Source organism: Schistocerca nitens, chromosome 3 (genome assembly GCF_023898315.1).
Source record: "Schistocerca nitens isolate TAMUIC-IGC-003100 chromosome 3, iqSchNite1.1, whole genome shotgun sequence".
Taxonomy (NCBI): Eukaryota; Metazoa; Arthropoda; class Insecta; order Orthoptera; family Acrididae; genus Schistocerca; species Schistocerca nitens.
The window spans coordinates 919,396,975-919,417,002 of NC_064616.1; the positions used below are offsets into that span (position 1 = coordinate 919,396,975).

Below are 20,028 nucleotides of genomic sequence, written 5' to 3' on the forward strand. Positions count from 1 at the left end.
CAATGAGTGACTGTCGCCACCTCCTCGATCGACGGCTTCAAACCTTCAATCAAGCAACAAGGAAGACTGGAAGCACGTAAAGTTTTAGAACTGTATGGCAGACCTCAGCTTTTCAAACTGTTCCATTTTCATAACTAAATTACAGCAACGGAGTATGAACCTTTGTTGCTCATTGTCCCAATTGCATTACCAAGCAGGGTCCCTTCCTTTTCCGGAATGAACCCGAGTGTCGTTGAAATTCAAACGCCAGCATCATTCGATTTCACTGCTTTAATTTCAAAGTTCAGTTAAGGTATTCATAGCTGGCTACAATATTTAGATTACACAAGCACAAATTAAGAGTGCGAGTTTTGTTACCGTATTTTAGCTTACCTGTGACTGCAGCTCACCTTGGTACGTACTAAATTTTACTATTGTTAATTGTTCAGAATCATTTAATTCAAGTTCAAAGTTAAATCTCTTATTTCTAAATTGCGTAGATTCAAGTAGCTTTTGAAATGATTGTAGAGGTATTCCAAGACCAACCGTATTTTACTGAATTTCGATGTGCTTCAGAAAGAAAGCTCACTATTAACTTCAGTCACTAAATTAACTTTCAATTTTCCGGTTTTATTAATTCTTTTGCTACATTAAGTCAGAGTGTAGCGAAATTTATTACTTCTGACAAACTTTCAGTTTTCTCACTACACGTGTCAACCTTCAGTTGCCACGCTTCTAGTGCTAATTATATGTGTAATAACCTTTCTTTTTCAGTTACTATAGTAATTGTCCTTAGGACTGGCGACCGTAATTTCCCCCAAATCTCAAATATATAATTACCGCTAGTTAATTGTTAACGTAACGGCCGCACATTTACTTTCTTTATTAACTTTATCCCTTTTCAAAATTAATTTCCACCAGTTTCATTTGCATTTTTCCTTTCATTTAGATGTAACCCTTTCCTCCCTCTTTACCGACAGATTAACTTCGGTGACGATTGCTTTTCCCAAATTTCCATTAGGTACACGCGGTTTAATTTTTCACTGTCATTAAGGACGATAAGTGAGGGGGAGGCTACAAAGTGCCGGGACAATAGCCTCATTCCAAAGTTGGCCAGGACCACGAAGTTCATCATACCTAAGGCAAGTCTATCACTAGTAAAGGAGAGAATTCGTTTTACTAGCCGTGAATTGGACGCCATTTAAAAACAGCTGTTTTATGTGCTCATAGAGATTGCTTCAAAACTCCGATTCCTCTCCTGGGCCGACAGCTTGAGCTACGTCAAGTGAGACTGGGCCTGTAACGAGTCTGCTTCAAGACAACCCTCTCCAGCCTGTAAGCGACGTTACCACAAAAAGGTGCTTTTCGAAGCGCCGTGATTAATTTTACGGATAAAGCTTTTGACAAGGTAACACTGTCGGTGCTTGGGAAAAGCTTTAACTTCGCGTCTACGCCTAGAAACTTGCCATTAGCTGATTTAATTTTCGCTGCTGTAAAGCTGTTAGACCTATTCCCAGTGACGCTGCAGAAGAAATAATGCGTGAAACATGTCGCGTACTTACGAAAACTCTACCTCAGAAGAGTAATGCTTCCTCCACTGAAATGGTTGTACTACGAAAACTACGAGGTTGCCACGCGAGGTGTATGACCAGAATAAATGCTTGCTGAGTAAAACAACGTACCAGAAAATTGATAAGACCTCTCAGCGGAGAGTAAAAAGTAAAACGTCAGCGTTGTTGATTTCTTCTTCTCTTCCGCAAGAAGTTGTGAAATGAGTGAAACTCCACGACCCTATTCCACCAAGGTTGTATAGTTTTATGGTCCTCCGAAGATCCACAAAGAAGGTCTTCCATTACGTCCTACTGTGAGAAACATCGGCGCTCTGATGTATGACTTAGCTAGACATCTAGCTTCTTTACTGAGACCTGTTGTGGGGAAGCGCTCGTATCATATTCGCAACTCGGGTGACTTTATTGACAGACTGGAGTAACTTCGAGTCAATGAATCGTACTTATTAGTAAGATTCGAAGTTGTCTCACTCATCACTAGGGTCCCTCCCATGGTTTCATTGTCACTCATTAGCAGTAAGTTCTAAGCCGATAGAACGGCAATATTTCATCACGCCCTCTCCTAAACCTACTTTTATTCAGCAATGAATATTCTGAATAAATTGACGGCTTTGCCACGGGCGGTCCTCTGTCTCCCTGGCAGAAAACTGTTTTATTAAATACTTTGAGGAGAGGGCACCTGACTCGGCCGAACGTAAACCAAAAGTCTTCTAGTGATATGTAGATGATAATTTTGTAGTATGTCACCCCCGCGAAGAAGAACTGTCACGCTTTTTGTTGCATAATAAATTCAGTCCACGAAATTCCAGTGTAGGATAGAAGAGGACAAGTGCGGCTATCCGCCTTTTCTGTACGTGATGGTCAGTCGGAAAGTAGATGGATCCTTGGGGTATTTCACCTACCGTAAGCACACACATGCAGACGAATTTGCAGGCGTCTAGCTGCCACCATCCTCCAGAAACTATGGACGTCCTTCGAAAGTTGGTGCCATGGGCACATTTGTGTCTGATAGAGACAGCCTTGCAAAGGAGCTGGAACACCTACAGTCTATGTTCAAAGATAGTGGATGTTCTCCAAATTAGGTCAGCATGGGTTTAAGGAGGAAGAAACGTGACGACTCAGCAGAGAAAGAACTGTTCAAGTCCACTGTGTTCCTCCCATATTTCGGAAATATTTCGTCTAAATTATACAGACTCCTAAGGGAACATTATGTCAAGGTGATCTTCCCGCTACCTACAAAGACATGTACTCTTCTTGGTTCGGTAAAGGATGGTCTGGAATTGCGGAGGAGTGGAATCTAGAGAATACCTTACCAGTGTGGCAAATCCTACATTGGTCAGACAAGACACACTGTAGCTGAAACGTACGTGTAGCAAGACCGCCACACTCGCCTTTTGTAGCACTGTAAGCCAGGCATAGCCCATCATTGTATTTCTGCAGGACATTCTATGGAATTTTCTGCCACTACAATCTTGGCCTCGACCAGTTCCTTCTGGTATTCATTTATTGAGGAATCGGTGGAAATATGTTTGGCGGAAGATCTTATTGATCGTGATGGCGGCTTTCAAATGGGAAAGGCGTGGGACGTGTCGTGGCCGGTATCAGCAGCCGCATTAATTATTCTTCGTTGCAACTCTTCCAAATTAAATGATAGAATAAGAAATCACGTGGAGTTAAGTGAGGTGACTGTGGGGGCAATTGGAGAGGAGGAGAAACATGGTGGAAATGACATATAGCCCAATACTGAGGCAGTTCGCCACTGCGGTAACCACTAACGTCAGGAAGGAAGTGTTGTGAAGCACATTATTTTTGCAGAGTGAAATCTCCACTGTCTTGCTGAATTTTGATATAAAGCATTGCTGTTGCATGACCAGGTACACTATAGCTGTCAGCTCTTTCTGCAAATAAATGAATAAAAAATAAAAAAAAGTCCATCAACTCTTGGAGAGGACATGGCACGACTGACTCAGATTTAGCGAAGTCAAGAACACAAAATGCCCACATCAGTCCAGTATTCCATACGTTCAGACATACTTACCCTCTAGTGGTGCAGTCTGCAACTATGCCGTGATGATTATTACGAGCCGGCCGGTGTGGCCGAGCGGTTCTAGGCGCTTCACTGGAACCACGTGACCGCTACGGTCACAGGTTCGAATCCTGCCTCGGGCACAGATGTGTGTGATGTCCTTAGGTTAGTTAGGTTTAAGTAGTTCCAAGTTCTAGGGTACTGATGACCTCAGATGTTAAGTCCCATAGAGCTCAGCCATTTGAACCATTTTGATTATTACGAATTAAAACTTGGAGAGTTGCTCTATCCACTAATATGTGAAATTTTTCTGAGTGTCTTGGAGCTTTCGCACAGTTTGAATGAAACTTCATAACTGTGTTGCAGATTGTGATACTGGAAAGTTTTTATTGCTCAACTTGAAGCAAATATGTGTCAGAATTTTTCCTGGTATTCAGCTGCCCTATTATTTATAACAGGACAGTAAACAGGAGCGCCGGCCGCGGTGGCCGAGTGGTTCTAGGCGCTTCAGTCCGGAACCGAGCGACTGCTACGGTCGAAGGTTCGAATCCTGCCTCGGGCATGGATGTGTGTGGTGTCCTTAAGTTAGTTAGGTTTAAGTACTTCTTAGTTCTAGGGGACTGCTGACCTCAGAAGTTAAGTCCCATAGCGCTTAGAGCCATTTTATCAAGAGCGTACAACTTAATTTCGGATGAATGTATTCGTTCAAACTGAAATGAACAGTCATGAAGGGCATTTTCAGCTGTAACAATTACACTAAAGAGAAAAAAATACTGGTACACCTGCGTAATTTCGTGTAGGGACCCCGCGAGCACGCAGGAGTGCGCAACACGATGTGGTAGGCACTCGACTAATGTCTGAAGTAGTGCTGGAGGGAACTGAAATCATAAATCCTGCGGGGCTGTCCATACATCCATAAAAGTACAAGGGGGTGGAGATCTCTTCCGAACGGCACGTTGCAAGGCATCCCAGATATGCTCAATAATGTTCGTGTCTGTGGAGTTTGGTGGGCAGCGGAAGTGTTTAAACTCGGAAGAGTGTTCCTGGAGCCACTCTGTAGCACTGCTGCATGTGTGGGGTGTGGCATTGTCCTGCTGGAATTACCAAGTCCATCGAAACGCACAAAGGACATGAATGGATGCAGGTGATCAGTCATGGTGCTTACCTACGTGTCACCCGTCAAGGTCGTGTCTAGACGTATCAGATGTCCCATATCAGCCCAATTGCACACGTCCCACACCATCACAGAGCCTCCGCCAGCTTGAACAGTCCCTTGCGGACATGCAGAGCCCATGGATTCCTGAAATTGTCTCCATACCCCTACACGTCCATCCGCTCGATACAATTTGAAACGAGACTCGTCCGACCAGGCATGTTTCCAGTCATCAACAGTCGGTGTTCACGGGCCCAGGCGAGGCGTAAAGCTTTGTGTCGTGCAGTCATCAAGGGTACATGAGTCGGCCTTCGGTTCCGAAAGCCCATATCGATGATGTTTCGTTGAATGGTTTGCACGCTGACACTTGTTGATGGCCCAGCATTGAAATCTGAAGTAATTTGCGGAAGGGCTGTACTTCTGTCACGTTGAATGATTCTCTTCAGTCGCCGTTGGTCCCGTTCTTGTAGGATCTTTTTCCGGCAGCAGGGATGTCGGAGATTTGATGTTTTACAGGATTCCTGCACACTCGTGAAATGGTCGTACGGGAAAATCCCCACTTCATCGCTACCTCGGCGATGCTGTGTCCCATTGCTCGTGCACCGACTATAACACCATAACTATAATACTGTAATACTTAAACCTTGATAACTAGCAGCAGGAACCCGTGTAATAAATGCGCCAGACACTTGTTGTCTTATAAAGGCGTTGCCGACTGCAGCGCCGTATTCTGCCTGTTCACGTATTTCTGTATTTGAATACGCATGCCTATTCCAGTTTCTTTGGCGCTTCAATGCATAATGAAGTTGTTAGTATTGAAAATATTACATAATTTTACTAACCTGTAACTGACTGCAGTATCCCTTCAAATATGAACTACTGTCATGTGAAATACAATAATGGATGTCAGCTGTCCATATTATCTGTGATACACACAGTATTACTTGTCCTGGCCAGCTGCAAACCCACGAGCTTCTTCTTTGTGCACTGTAATCTATATTACTCTGGTGTATGTTATGTTCTAATGAAAGGACCATTTGCGTCTCCATCTGGAAATGAATGAAAAAATATAACATAAACTGTACTTCTCAGTGAATGTAGCAGCATGACAGTATGTACTGTGTTTTCAAAAATTAAACACTGTGAAAGCTAAGCTAGTAACAGAAAGACTGTTTGCTAAAAATAATCTGGAAGACAATAATTTATTCTAAAGTAAGTTATTTTCCTTAGTTATCATGCCACATTTCATACCCATAGAATATTCTGATGCTGTCAACAGGGAAAATTTGATTTGACATAGAAAATATACAATGAAGCCAACACTTATACATTATGTTTTTGTGAGTGTTTTTCCGTACACCATGTTAGTTGTATGGTGAGGAATGCTGACGTTTACAGTGAGAAATTCCTCCATCGATGAAAAAATTACAAGTATCCTTTACGTTTTGCAGTACTAAACATCAATCACAATTATTGATATTTTGAACACATACTGCCTTGAAGCAGCAGTACCAAAAATTGCATATCTAAGTATTTTTTGTATATGTATAAAATATATACATTAAAATTGTTTCTATTTCAAAATACAGAATTTTCTCCATAAAAAAATGTATTACATTTCATCACACAAAATTATTAATACCTCACTAAACCACTTTTCTGCTGTGACTCCATTACGTGATGTAGGAATGTGATTCAGAAGTTTTATTTCTTCGCCATGTTCACTAATGAGGCAGTTTATGTTCCCATTAGCATCAACTTTCAGTGCGTTTATCCCAGAAAAACATTTGTTGAGGTACTTTTGTACACCTAAGGGGTTATTTCCCTCTGATATTATTTGCAACATTTCGTGATTTGTCAAGAAGAAAAATCTGTAAGGGAAGAAACATTATTCTATGCTTCATCAGACGAAATTTTTTCTATAGCTAATGTTATTTAAATGGCAGACAAAATGGTTTCTATAGCTTATGTTACTTAAATGACCCAATTGTTCAGTATGATTTTAGCTGACACTGTTAAACATTTTATTTATTAACAACAATATACTATCTATGAGTAAAGTTATTAATTATAACTTTTCTTAGGTAGTGACTAACAATATGTATATTATTTTCTGATGGTTCTAATTGTAACTACTGTAATATGTAAGGGTAATATTATTTTATTCTGCGTGGTGTGTACAGTCTCTGAAAGAAGCTACAAATTATTGGTGTATCAGCTATATTTATATGGTATCTCTCATGAGTTTGTTGACAATGCCATTACTAAGATTTTTTAATAGAACCTAATTTTCTACTATTTACAAAAAAAACTTTTTAATGAGTGAGTCACTTTGTAATTTTCTTCCAACATTACATGTACATAACAACTTAATGGTGGAAATTGAATGTATCTGATTGATATTTGTTTCACACTGAAGCCACATCCGATATACAATCTGCTACCACAATCCAGTAAACACCTATTTCACCATCTCCAAACACTGACTGGAATACTGACGCAAGGCGTTCATACAGTGTTTATATTGCAACAGCCATGTTAATAGAGGCAGAACGAATTAATTATGCCGTAAGTAGTGAAATTCTAAGACTGTATCGCGTGGTGAACCACGACAATGGAGGATTTCTGATGTTCAGTTGCAATAGGATAAGATTTATTACAAATAGTTTACAGTAACTAACACGTCTCATGTCTAACTAAGGTAAAAATATAATTGTTACCCACAGATTGGTAGTAAACTGAGTCTGCTCTGAGATATAGCAGAATATATACATTTATGCCAGGTCCTTGGCACTGTCATAATTCATGACGTTTGATTGCAATGGTTTGTGTCAACAGATTTTACTGCTCAGAGTAGGATTGAAACCCCCATGACAGACTTCTCGGATGTTAACTTTAATTTGTGCATCATTATGTACACACATTCTAAATATGCACAAACACCATTGGGATTAGAACTGCTAAGCTTAGATAATCACTGAAACTCTGACTGAGCAAATATTACTCTCTTACAAAAATCCAACATACTGCTGATTTAGAGAAGCAGATACAAGTCCTTTGAAGGTGCTGTGGTGAGTCATGTACAACTGGGGCAGAAATGTAGGCTCAAATCCATCTTTGTCAGTAAAAGTGCGGGAAATAACACTTGAATCTCAGATCGTTGATAGGTATCCTCTAATGTTCTCTCTAGATTGCTATAATTTATACGATATTCCATTATCAGTACAAAAAAAATGGTTCAAATGGCTCTGAGCACTATGGGACTTAACATCTATGGTCATCCGTCCCCTAGAACTTAGAACTACTTAAACCGAACTAACCTAAGGACATCACACAACACCCAGCCATCACGGGGCAGAGAAAATCCCTGACCCCGCCGGGAATCGAACCCGGGAACCCGGGCGTGGGAAGCGAGAACGCTACCGCACGACCACGAGATGCGGGCATTATCAGTACAGAATCTAGTCTCTGCCTGATGTACGAGTCCCCATTTTCGATTCAATGTTTAATCAAAAGGAAATTTAAGTTAGTCTTCATTTCAGTCTTATCTTTCTCTGTTGTTATGAAGTTGGTTCACAAATCACATACCTTGGCCTAATTTGTGGTTCTGTTTGATGCAGACTGCTCACAGTCCAGAGTTATAAATGTGATGATGATGGCTTATAAGATTTACTTATTCACTCATTCATCCAAAAACTGTTTCCAGATCATGGTGTATATTTCAGCAAATAAATAAATTTTTTGCTATACCCATAAAAGAGTTTGCATTGCTTGCAGGAGCTTCACTGTCTTGTACCAAGTCTCTTGTATTTCAAATGTTGTAATAATTCAGCTTCTGAATAGAAGGAGCGCTCTATCCAGAGTAACTAACAATTCGCTATTAAAAATAAATTCTCTGTGAAATGCACTTAAAATTCAACAAAAAATGAGAATGATGAACTTATTTTTACCTCATATGGAGCTCTGTTGCAAATCTGTATTGCACTATTTGCAGTGGAAGCCTCAACTCGTGATGCCCTCACCAACTGGACTTAAAATTTTCTTTCTGGCTTGCATCATGGCTATAGATATTAAACTTTTTATTTATGTCTTTTAAATTCTTTCTAACATATTTAGAAGTTTCTAGTATATACGTACAACGTCTGAGAGAGGGGGTTTGCACAACAGCCCCAGAGAATGATGGGGCTGCTGTGAGCCAGAATGGTGCGAGTGGTTGGTGGAGGCGAGGTGGGGGCCTAACAGACTCCAGAGAAAAAAAAATCTTCAAATGTGTGTGAAAGCCGGCCGGAGTGGCCGAGCGGTTCTAGGCGCTTCAGTCTGGAACAACGCGACCGCTACGGTCGCAGGTTCGAATCCTGCCTCGGGCATGGATGTGTGTGATGTCCTTAGGTTAGTTAGGTTTAAGTAGTTCTAAGTTCTAGGGGACTGATGACCTCAGATGTTAAGTCCCATAGTGCTCAGAGCCATTTGTGTGTGAAATCTTATGGGACTGAACTGCTAAGGTCATCAGTCCCTAAGCTTACACACTACTTAACCTAAATTATCCTAAGGCAAACACACACATCCATGCCCGAGGGAGGACTCGAACCTCCGCCGGGACCAGCCGCACAGTCGATGACTGCTGCACCTCAGACCGCTCGGCTAATCCCGCGCGGCCTCCGGAGAAAGGCAGCTTTATATCTAACAAGTTCTTTATTGATGCATCTGTGCTGCTTGAAACACAGGGTCAGTGGCCGGCTGTCCGCTGAAATGCCCTGAGACGCTGACATGGATACTCCGCCAAGCGCTGACCGTGCCGTTACATTAGCTCGACACACGTTTGCTGTGCCAACAGCTAACACTCAACGATGGCGTATTTACTACAACCCCAGGTGACAACCAGCTGCGTCATGGCTGGAGATGCCCACCACGCTGACATGCCCACCTCGCGATGCGGCTGTGCACAGGGAGCGACCTGTTATCCGCTGGGCAGGAGTCTGCCGTGTTGCTGGAGATGATTACGCCATTGCAATAAGTCCGTGGAGGGCTTTAGTCTTCAGGGCTTGCAGTACCATGGCCTCGAACCAGAGACTTCTATTGGCAGGTCTATGTGGTATCTCCGTCCAACACAGCCCTTTGTCCTGCTACAGTTGTGAGGCTAAGAATAATCTCATTCCAAAAACGTCTAGTACTTTTAGTCATCAGCAGCGTACTTACTGTGCATGTGTGCCACTACGAGTCATGTTTCCTGAAACGCCAGTGCCACTGTCAGTATGGAAATTATCTGGCCCCTTACTGCACTTGTCTGTGTAGTACCACTGATTTCGCTATTTCAACATGATAACCTGCCTCGAATAATTTCATTGGCCTTTTTGAATTATTACTATGACATCACGTCCTCCTGTGCTGTCGACAGTTCTGCGATACATCACTCCGGCTCACAATAATATGCCCATATATACTTGGTATACTACATCACCCTCACAAGACTTGGTACCCCAGGGCGACCTTAAATCCAGTCTGATATATTACATGTTCATACAAAATACAGAGAGACTAAAAATCAAAGCAAATATCGACTTTCTCACCTGGCTTAGACACTGATGCAATCTTACGTACTACACTGCTTATTGCTGCTTGACTTATGGGGCTTTTTGTTTATGGGGCTTTTTATTCATGGGGCTTTTTATTACACCTTTTTTGCACTTCCGGCCACTTAACCTTCACGGTTGCATCGTTACTTCCTTTCCTCTTAACCCTAAATTTACCTCTTCTTCGCTTTCAGACTACAAGGATACATTTTCACTCTCTCCTATGGTCTAGGGATCCAGCCTATTGGATTCTGTACTATTGCTGATTTATGCTGACGGTCGTCTCTTCGCCTCACAAGAATAAAAGCTGTGCACGACGTAGTTAGCCACTGTAGCACTTAATATTACAGCACTCAAAATCACTGATGCGCGTCGTTGTTCTTCTCTGAGCTCCTCTACGTGCTGCATCAGCTACTCGCCTGAATTGCCCCCTTCCTGAGCGGCAGTGAAGCGATCAAGTAATGTGTTGAGTCAGATTCCATAGTTTGATTCAGGAGTGTTATATTCGGTGCTGTCAATAACTTCAAAGGTACATCTGGCCAACAAACTGTGATTGTGAGATTTTCACTTGCGTGTTTCCCCTAATCATGACTGGGCGACGGAAGGTTGGCCCTGCTGCATCACATGTAGTCCAACTGATTAATGATTCACTTCCTTTAAGTTCAAACCATCTATCCTCCGTAATTTTGCTCCGCTTGTAACGACTCGCCACTATTACCACGTCATCAGAACTGGAGTAAATCCAACAAAAACTTGCTTGTTGAAAAAGCAGACTGCGCTCCATGATATTCCTCAGTCTAGTCCCTTATGTCTTGCTAAGAACAACTGCACTGCACATGTGCTCTGGCTGTTTTGTATTACAGTGTCGAACATACTGTGACCTTCCCCCTTCGACAATGTTGCAACTCTTCCGCCGTCAGTACTACATGCCTGTTACCATCTTCCGAAATCGATAATACCCAGACGATCCTCAGCTGCGTGAATTTTCCAAGAGCTGCCCACTTCATTGTATTTGTGTGAATGGCGTAACCCTTCAACTGTACCTGTCTTCCTGTCGCCAGCAATCAAATTAGACTATCCATTCATCTCGGTCAGTTTTCACTTCCGCTGATGCTATGCATTAGGAGAATAGTATGTTTTGTCCACTAGTTCTCATCATTAAGCCTAACTCAGGCGGTAGCTCGCTCTGTGCTTTCTGAAACAACGACAAGTACTTTCAGGTGACAAAATGCAGTATTTCTATGAGTTCCATTCTTTCCCTAGACGTATCAAAACCTGAGGACAGAGACAAATATCACCCTTCCTCTCTTCTCAAAAGGCTGCTGTCACTAGCAAGCCCACAAAAAACAACAAAATTATAGAAGAAGTCTCTACACTGACATATCGTATTTCCTACAGTCCTACACATATGCAAACATGTAAAAAGAAAGCACACACTAATCAGCTGCTTGACCCGAAAAGGCTGTAGACGCCCAACGTGTACTATTGTCGTTCTTGTTGGCAACTGAAGCGTCGTATTTACTGATGAAGTAATCTTCACAACCTAATAGGATCCTTGATATCTTGTGAAGAACTTCTTCGTATTCCCTTTCAACGTATAAGGGCTAGATATTATCCTACTTTATATTGTGATAAATCTGCCATAGGCGTCAGTGATTCCTCCTGCTTCTCTAACGCCTTTGTATTCACCCTCTGTACTCCTTTCCATGCATATTGTGCTGTTTTTTCAAACTCATATACTGACTCTCGCGCTTTACCTGTCTTTGCCTTTATAAAATCGAATGTTGATGGTATTTTCCGACCGTACACGTCCTCATTTTGAGACAACCCAGTATTCATATGTACTTTAGAATGATACGCTGTACGACACACCTTAGATATGCAGCCCAGTCAATATGATGTATGTTCACATGGTAACTTAACATTTTCTCAATTGTTCTATGTACCTGTTCTGTTCTAACATTGGAGTATAATGAAGAGCACTAATTCTTAACTCCTTTACATCCATAAATGATTAAGCAGGAGATCCCGGGATCGAGTCCCGGTCGGGGCACACAATTTCAACTGTCCCCATTTATGTATATCAACACCTGTCGGCAGCTAAGGGTTTCGATTTAATTATCATTTCATTCTAGAGAAGCTACACGGTAATTAATTGTATCTGTTCTTTCGGGAACAGGCACTATCTTCATATAGTTAAGGGCTACCCGGCCATTGACCTCCTTCTGTGCGAATGCACACGCTTTGCCCGAACTCTTACGGGACTCGGCAGCTTAGTCTGCCGTAAGTAATGAAAGAATGGGCTAATATCTATTAGGAGCACTACGAATGTAGGTTGTGGACAGTTGGAAGTGCGGTTCTCACGGGAAGCGTGCAAGGGATAAGTCCCTGCAGGCGCGCTATCCTTTGTGCCCTCGGTGGCTCAGATGGTTCAGAGAGCCGGTTGGCCTCTGTAATAAAAAAACTGAGTGGAAGGATCAACCACCGACTTGAACAGGATGTATTGCGACGTCCGCAACGACCAAACACAACGATCAATAATGAAAAAAATTCAAAGAAAAAAAAAGGTTAGAGCGTCTGAAATGTAAGGAGATTCCGGGTTCGAGTACCGGTCGGGGCACACATTTTTATCTGTCCCGATTGATGTATATCAACACCTGTCGGCAGCTAAGGGTTTCGATTTAATTATCATTCGCTTAAATGCAGTAACTAACACAGCTCCTTCAACAAATCTGACGAAATTTTTACCCTGCTCTGTAATTATTGTATCTGGTACTCGAACCTTCAACAACCAGCTGTTAACCATTGCTTGCGTGACTGTTATTGCCTGTTGTTTCAGCATAGCCACCACCTCCACCTAGCGAGAGAAGTGATCTATTATTCTTAATATAGATCGGTTTCTGGCTGGTGTACGATTGAACGGTAGTAACATATTTATCCCAAGCATTTCAAATGGTTTTGATGTTTCTGATAGCCTCTGCAAAGATGCTCGTTTACAATTCCAATAGCTATGCACTCGGTACACAATTCCTTACTTATTCATCCACTTTCCTTCCTCTCCACCAGTATCTCTTGACCACTCTCAAATTTTTGCTCTGCACCCTCCACAACCAGATAACACATGGTCATGTGCTTCCATTAAAATTTTCTCCTTAAACTTCGTTGGTACTGCTTACTACCTGCTGTCCTAGCCTTGCTTCCTAGCACAGCAGTCTCTCATACATGCTAAACAGTGCTTGTGTCGTCTACTGTTTTAGAGTCACTGTCAACGCTGTGGACAGGCTGCCACTGTGCAAGACCATGATCTAGAACTTTCAGCACTGCTACCTTTCTCCTTAATGCATCTGTATTCCTGTGTTTTCTCCCTGTTTTGTGTACTACACTAGTGGCCATTAAAATTGCTACACCACAAAGATAACGTGCTACAGACGCGAAATTTAACCAACAGGAAGAAGATGCTGTGATATGCAAATGATAAGCTTTTCAGAGCATTCACACAAGGTTGGTGCCGGTGGCGACACCTACAACATGCTGACATGAGGAAAGTTTCCAACCGATTTCTCATACACAAACAGCAGTTGACCGGCGTTGCCTGGTGAAACGTTGTTGTGATAACTCGTTTAAGGAGGAGAAATGCGTACCATCACGTTTCCGACTTTGATAAAGGTCGGATTGTAGCCTATCGCAATTGCGGTTTATCGTATCACGACATTGCTGCTCGCGTTGGTCGAGATCCAATGACTGTTAGCAGAATATGGAATCGGTGGGTTCAGGAGGGTAATACGGAACGCCGTGCTGGATCCCAACGGCCTCGTATCACTAGCAGTCCTGATGACAGGTATCTTATCCGCGTGGCTGTAACGGATCGTGCAGCCACGTCTCGATCCCTGAGTCAACAGATGGGGACGTTTGCAAGACAACAACCACCTGCACGAACAGTTCGACAACGTTTGCAGCAGCATGGACTATCAGCTCGGAGACCATGGCTGCGTTTACCCTTGACGCTGCATCACAGACAGGAGCGCCTGCGATGGTGTACTCAACGACGAACCTGGGTGCAGGAATGGCAAAGCGTCATTTTTTCGGATGAATCAAGGTTCTCTGTACAGCATCATGATAGTCGCATTCGTGTTTGGCGACATCGCGGTGAACGCACATTGGAAGCGTGTATTTGTCATCGCCATACTGGCGTATCACCCGGTGTGATGGTATGGGGTGCCATTGGTTACACGTCATTGTCACTTCTTGTTCGTATTGACGGCACTCTGACCAGTGGACGTTACATTTCAGATGTGTTACGACCCGTGGCTCTACCCTTCATTCGATCCCTGCAAAACGCTACATTTCAGCAGGATAATGCACGACCGCATGTTGCAGGTCCTGTACGGGCCTTTCTGGATATAGAAAATGTTCGACTGCTGCCCCGGCCAGCACATTCTCCAGATCTCTCACCAATTGAAAACGTCTGGTCAATGGTGTCCGAGCAACTGGCTCGTCATAATACGCCAGTCACTACTCTTGATGAACTGTGGTATCGTGTTGAAGCTGTACACACCATCCAAGCTCTGTTTGACTCAATGCCCAGGCGTATCAAGGCCGTTATTACGGCCAGAGGTGATTTTTCTAGGTACTGATTTCTCAGGATCTATGCACCCAAATTGCGTGAAAATGTAATCACATGTCAGTTCTAGTATAATATGTTTGTCCAATGAATACCCGTTTATCACCTGCATTTCTTCTTGGTGTAGCGATTTTAATGGCCATTAGATTACTTTGTAATCGAACTCGCTAAGTGTCAGGGTCCATCTTGTCAGCCTGCTAAACAGGTCCTTCACACCAAATAACCATTTCAGAACTGCGTGGTCGGTCACTATTCGATAATTTTTCCCATGAGGCAAACATATAAAATACGTGACACCATAAATGAGACTCAACATGTCCTTGTCTTCAATTTTATACATATTTTGCAGCTTCCTTCTCTGTCATTCAATGGTTCTTCTCTGCTGCATTCAGTTGTCTCGACGCATTGTCTACAGGATGCTCTTCATCGTTAATCTCTTCACTTAAAACACATCCAATAACATGGTTAGATGCATCATACGAAAAATAAAAACCATCTGAAAGTCTGAAAATATTAGAACTGGGCTGGATATTAAAACTCTCTTTAATTCTTCAAACACACCTGGTCACTCCTCTGTCCATACGAATTTCACACCTTTCCTTAGCTACTGCGTGAGTTGTCATGCTATGTCAGCAAACCCTTTCACGAATTTCCTGTGGTAATATCAGACCCCAAAACAGTTACTAGATGTAATAAAGAGAAAAGAAAGAAACTGGATTGGGCAAATATTAAGAAAGAATGACAGACTGATAAAAACCGTTTTAGAAGGCTATGTATAAGGGAAAAGGAAGCGAGGAAGGAAGAGATTCCAGATAATGGATGACATGATGGACGGTACAACATACAACAGCCTTAAGAAGGAATCAATGGATCGCAGAAAATGGAGAGGCAAAGGACCTGCTAATATAACAGATAACTGATGATGATGACCCTATCAGTGTTCAACATGTGTGAGACATAAGTCATATAAGAAATAAAGTTAGCACCGAAAAACGAGTTGGGAATGGCCATGAATTGAAGAATGGGAAAGAAGGGACAAGAGATAGAACTAGAAGGTAAAGCATTAACCATAGAAAGTACGTAGCACTTTCAATTTTGATTTCCTGACATATGTTAGGTCACCATCTCATTTGAAGAACAAAATGTGGTACACCCTGTATGGGAAACATCACTACATGGGAAGGCATATTCTGTCCTGTTCATAGATGGTAATGCCAGCCGATCTGTAACATCGCTTGAACGTCGAGAGTGTACGTCAAATAACAGGAAATAGTCTTAAGAATTTCAAAAATAACTTTAATAGTGGGATTATGGTTATGCTGGGTGGAAAATATATTAACTGCAAGAAATAGTGAAATGTGCTACCCATTATAACAAGTATTTACTCCTCATGCCCATCTATCAGAATCACTAGGCTTTCTATCACTATGTAATACATTTTAAATTTGATTCAAGTAGAGTAACATAATCATTTTGAGACTCATTTACGTACTTTAAATGTAAGGCGAAAATAAAAAGAATGGTGTATTCGCTATGTAAGGTTGTAGTGTTAAGCAGTATTGTGCCTGTGAATCTCATTTATTCATTAATTACAATGTAAATACAATTAGGTATGTAAGCATGTAGTGTTAAGCAATTTTGTGCCTTTGAATCTGATGTATTCAGTAATTATTTACAAACTGTGTATTAGTTATATGAGCATGCAGTGTCAAGCAATTTTGTACATTACATTCAGAATGTTGAACGGAGTAAGCAGCGTTATGGTGACTACACCCCAGCAGAGGACACACATCGTGAAGGCAGAGGTGGCCGGAACAGGGGCAGAGCAGGCAGCTGAGGGCTGTTATGTATCCAGTCATACAAAAAGGAGAGTCGCCCAGGCCCGAAGGGGCCGACCAGTACTTATCCCTGGGGAGCATTCCACGACATCACGGTAGTGACCGTGCTGGAGGACGCCGCCTTGACAAACGGGTATGCCAGACATGGAGGCAGGTGACATCAGAAGCCAGTGCGAAGAGCTCACTATTAAAGCCGCCCTGACTGGTGTACCATGGAGAAGGAGACTTGTGCAATTCTGTTGAAAATTGGAGGACGTAGAAATTGTTAGACTGTCACCGTTACATCAGTCTACGGTCCTCAACAGTAATAATAGGCTACTTGGATAGGTACATGGCCATCTCATGGCGTGACATTGTCGTGAATGTGGAACTGATCTCTCCACACCGAGGCCTTGCAGCCAAACACAACGGCGCAAGATACGGGAACATCTGTACTTGGGGACTAATCCTTCGCATCTGACAATTCCATTAATCATTGTTATCATTGTCAGGAGCAGAACTACCTGAAACCAAATTTGGTCCCAAAACAAGAAAAAATGGCTGAGAGTAGTGCGAACGAGACGACCTGAAGGCACAAAATAAACAGAAATTCAAGATTCAAGAAACCAAGAGATTAAGAAAATGAAGAGATCAAGAAAAGGTCGTATTAGATAAAACCACTTGACATACTAGGAGAGTTCTGTCACAGAACCTTAAGCAGCCACAACATGTGAACGTAATAACGGAGGTCACTAGACTGCGTCCACGATCACTAGATGCTCATTTCATCAACAGTAAAGGTTAGCCTCCAAATATGATGTAGTTCAGAAGCACAATCCATATACGGTACCTAATTCTACCACAGTACCATGGGGTCTGATCAATATGACAGCCATGTCTAAACACTGATGACCACCACATCTTGGAGAATCTACAGCATACCTGTGACAGTACGTTAGCTCCACCAGCAGTTAAGCAACTGCCATACCACACTCTTCGAGCGTTGACACAGAGTATTTATTATATAAACTCGATCATAGTTTACGCTGTTTGCGTTGATATTCCCACACAGTAGTCATGCTTGACTATTGTTTATGTAATGTAAAGACAAATGCAGATCACTGGTAACTTCTAACAGGGTAATTGCTAACTGAACTCTATGATAGTTTATATTGTTTACAGTAATATTCTCACATGGTGGTCACACTTGATCTTTGATAAATATCTTGTTGGATGCCCATATTCGAACGTTTATCATACTTCAGTATTTAAGTGTGTTGTTATATGAATATCTGAGGATTGAATGTGTTGGGTCTTAAGGCTGCGTTGCATCAGCACACTCATAGATATGTCAGACGCTGCAAGAATTTGAGAATGTCACTGTCTCTTATGAAGGAATCAAGAGAATGTTTATTTGATATACTACTGGCCATAAAAATTGCTACACCACGAAGATGACGTGCTACAGACGCGAAATTTAACCGACAGGAAGAAGATGCTTGATATGCAAATGATTAGCTTTTCAGAGCATTCACACAAGGTTGGCGCCGGTGGCGACACCTACAACGTGCTGACATGAGGAAAGTTTCCAACCGATTTCTCATACACAAACAGCAGTTGACCGGCGTTGCCTGGTGAAACGTTGTTGTGATGCCTCGTGTAAGGAGGAGAAATGCGTACCATCACGTTTCCGACTTTGATAATGGTCGGTTGTAGCCTATCGTGATTGCAGTTTATCGTATCACGACATTGCTGCTCGCGTTGGTCGAGATTCAATGACTGTTAGCAGACTGTGGAATCGGTGGGTTCAGGAGGGTAATACGGAACGCCGTGCTTGATCCCAACGGCCTCGTATCACTAGCAGTGGAGATGACAGGAATATTATCTGCATGGCTGTAACGGATCGTGCAGCCACGTCTCGATTCCTGAGTCAACAGATGGGGACGTTTGCAAGACAACAACCATCTCCACGAACAGTTTGACGGCGTTGGCTGCAGCATGGACTATCAGCTCGGAGACCGTGGCTGCGGTTACCCTTGACGCTGCATCACAGACAGGAGCGTCTGCGATGGTGTACGCAACGACGAACCTGGGTGCAGGAATGGCAAAACGTCATTTTTTCGGATGAAGCCAGGTTCTGTTTACAGCATCATGATGGTCGCATCCGTGTTTGGCGACATCGCGGTGAACGCACATTGGAAGCGTGTATTCGTCATCGCCATACTGGAGTAGGACCCGGCGTGATGGTATCGGGTGCTATTGGCTACACGTCTCGGTCACCTCTTGTTCGCATTGACGGCACTTTGAACAGTGGACGTTACATTTCAGATGTGTTACGACCCGTGGCCCTATCCTTCATTCGATCCCTGCGAAACCCTACATATCAGCAGGATAATGCACGACCGCATGTTGCAGGTCCTGTACGGGCCTGGATACAGAAAATGTTCGACTGCTGCCCTGGCCAGCACATTCTCCAGATCTCTCACCAATTGAAAACGTCTGGTCAATGGTGGCCGAGCAACTGGCTCGACACAATACGCCAGTCACTACTCTTGATGAACTGTGGTATCGTGTTGAAGTTGCATGGGCAGCTGTATCTGTACACGCCATCCAAACTCTGTTTGACTCAATGGCCAGGCGCATCAAGGCCGTTATTATTGCCAGAGGTGGTTGTTCTGGGTACTGATTTCTCAGGATCTATGCACCCAAATTGCGTGAAAATGTAATCACATGTCAGGTCTAGTATAATACATTTGTCCAATGAATACCCATTTATCATCTGCATTTCTTCTTGGTGTAGCAATTTTAATGGCCAATTCTGGATTGGGATGATACGGTATACAACTCGCTACAAATAGCTGTTGGTCACTAATCCCTATGTCCGACAAGACGTTCTCTATTTGCTCAGGATTGTTTTCTGACTAAGACGTTTAGTACGTCATCGCAATCATTTACATTTCGTGTGACCTCATAAAGTAATTTTTCAAAATAAGGATAAGTAGAAAAATAACGAATAAGTAGCAAGAATGGCTAAAATCTAGTGTGCCAGCCTGCAAAGTCTTTGAAGCGATTATGTTGTAATTAATTATGAAAATGTTCGAGGATGTTCTGCTACGCGACTGCAAATGTATTTTCAACATTTCCAGCTTGTTCATATTCAGTTGTGCACCAACGTCGTTACTACACATTCAAATGAACATTTTATCCATAAATAGATTGGTCGTGGTGCTACACGTCTGTGGTCACCCAGATCGCCCGATTTAACACCAATAGATTTTTGTGTGTGCTAAATAC

At 42.5% G+C, this 20,028-nt stretch overlaps 1 protein-coding gene across 1 annotated transcript in view; it reads right to left on the minus strand.

The window, feature by feature from the left end:
* The window catches only part of LOC126249484 (dynein axonemal heavy chain 7-like), a 1,193,512-nt gene that overhangs the window by 993,400 nt on the left and 180,084 nt on the right, over positions 1 to 20,028 (minus strand). Inside the window, exons 12-13 of the mRNA XM_049951137.1 lie at positions 6,369 to 6,597; positions 5,569 to 5,775 (exon numbers count right to left, since the gene is read on the minus strand). Of these exons, the coding sequence (XP_049807094.1) occupies positions 5,569 to 5,775; positions 6,369 to 6,597 (436 nt within the window). The remainder of the gene's footprint in view (positions 1 to 5,568; positions 5,776 to 6,368; positions 6,598 to 20,028) is intronic.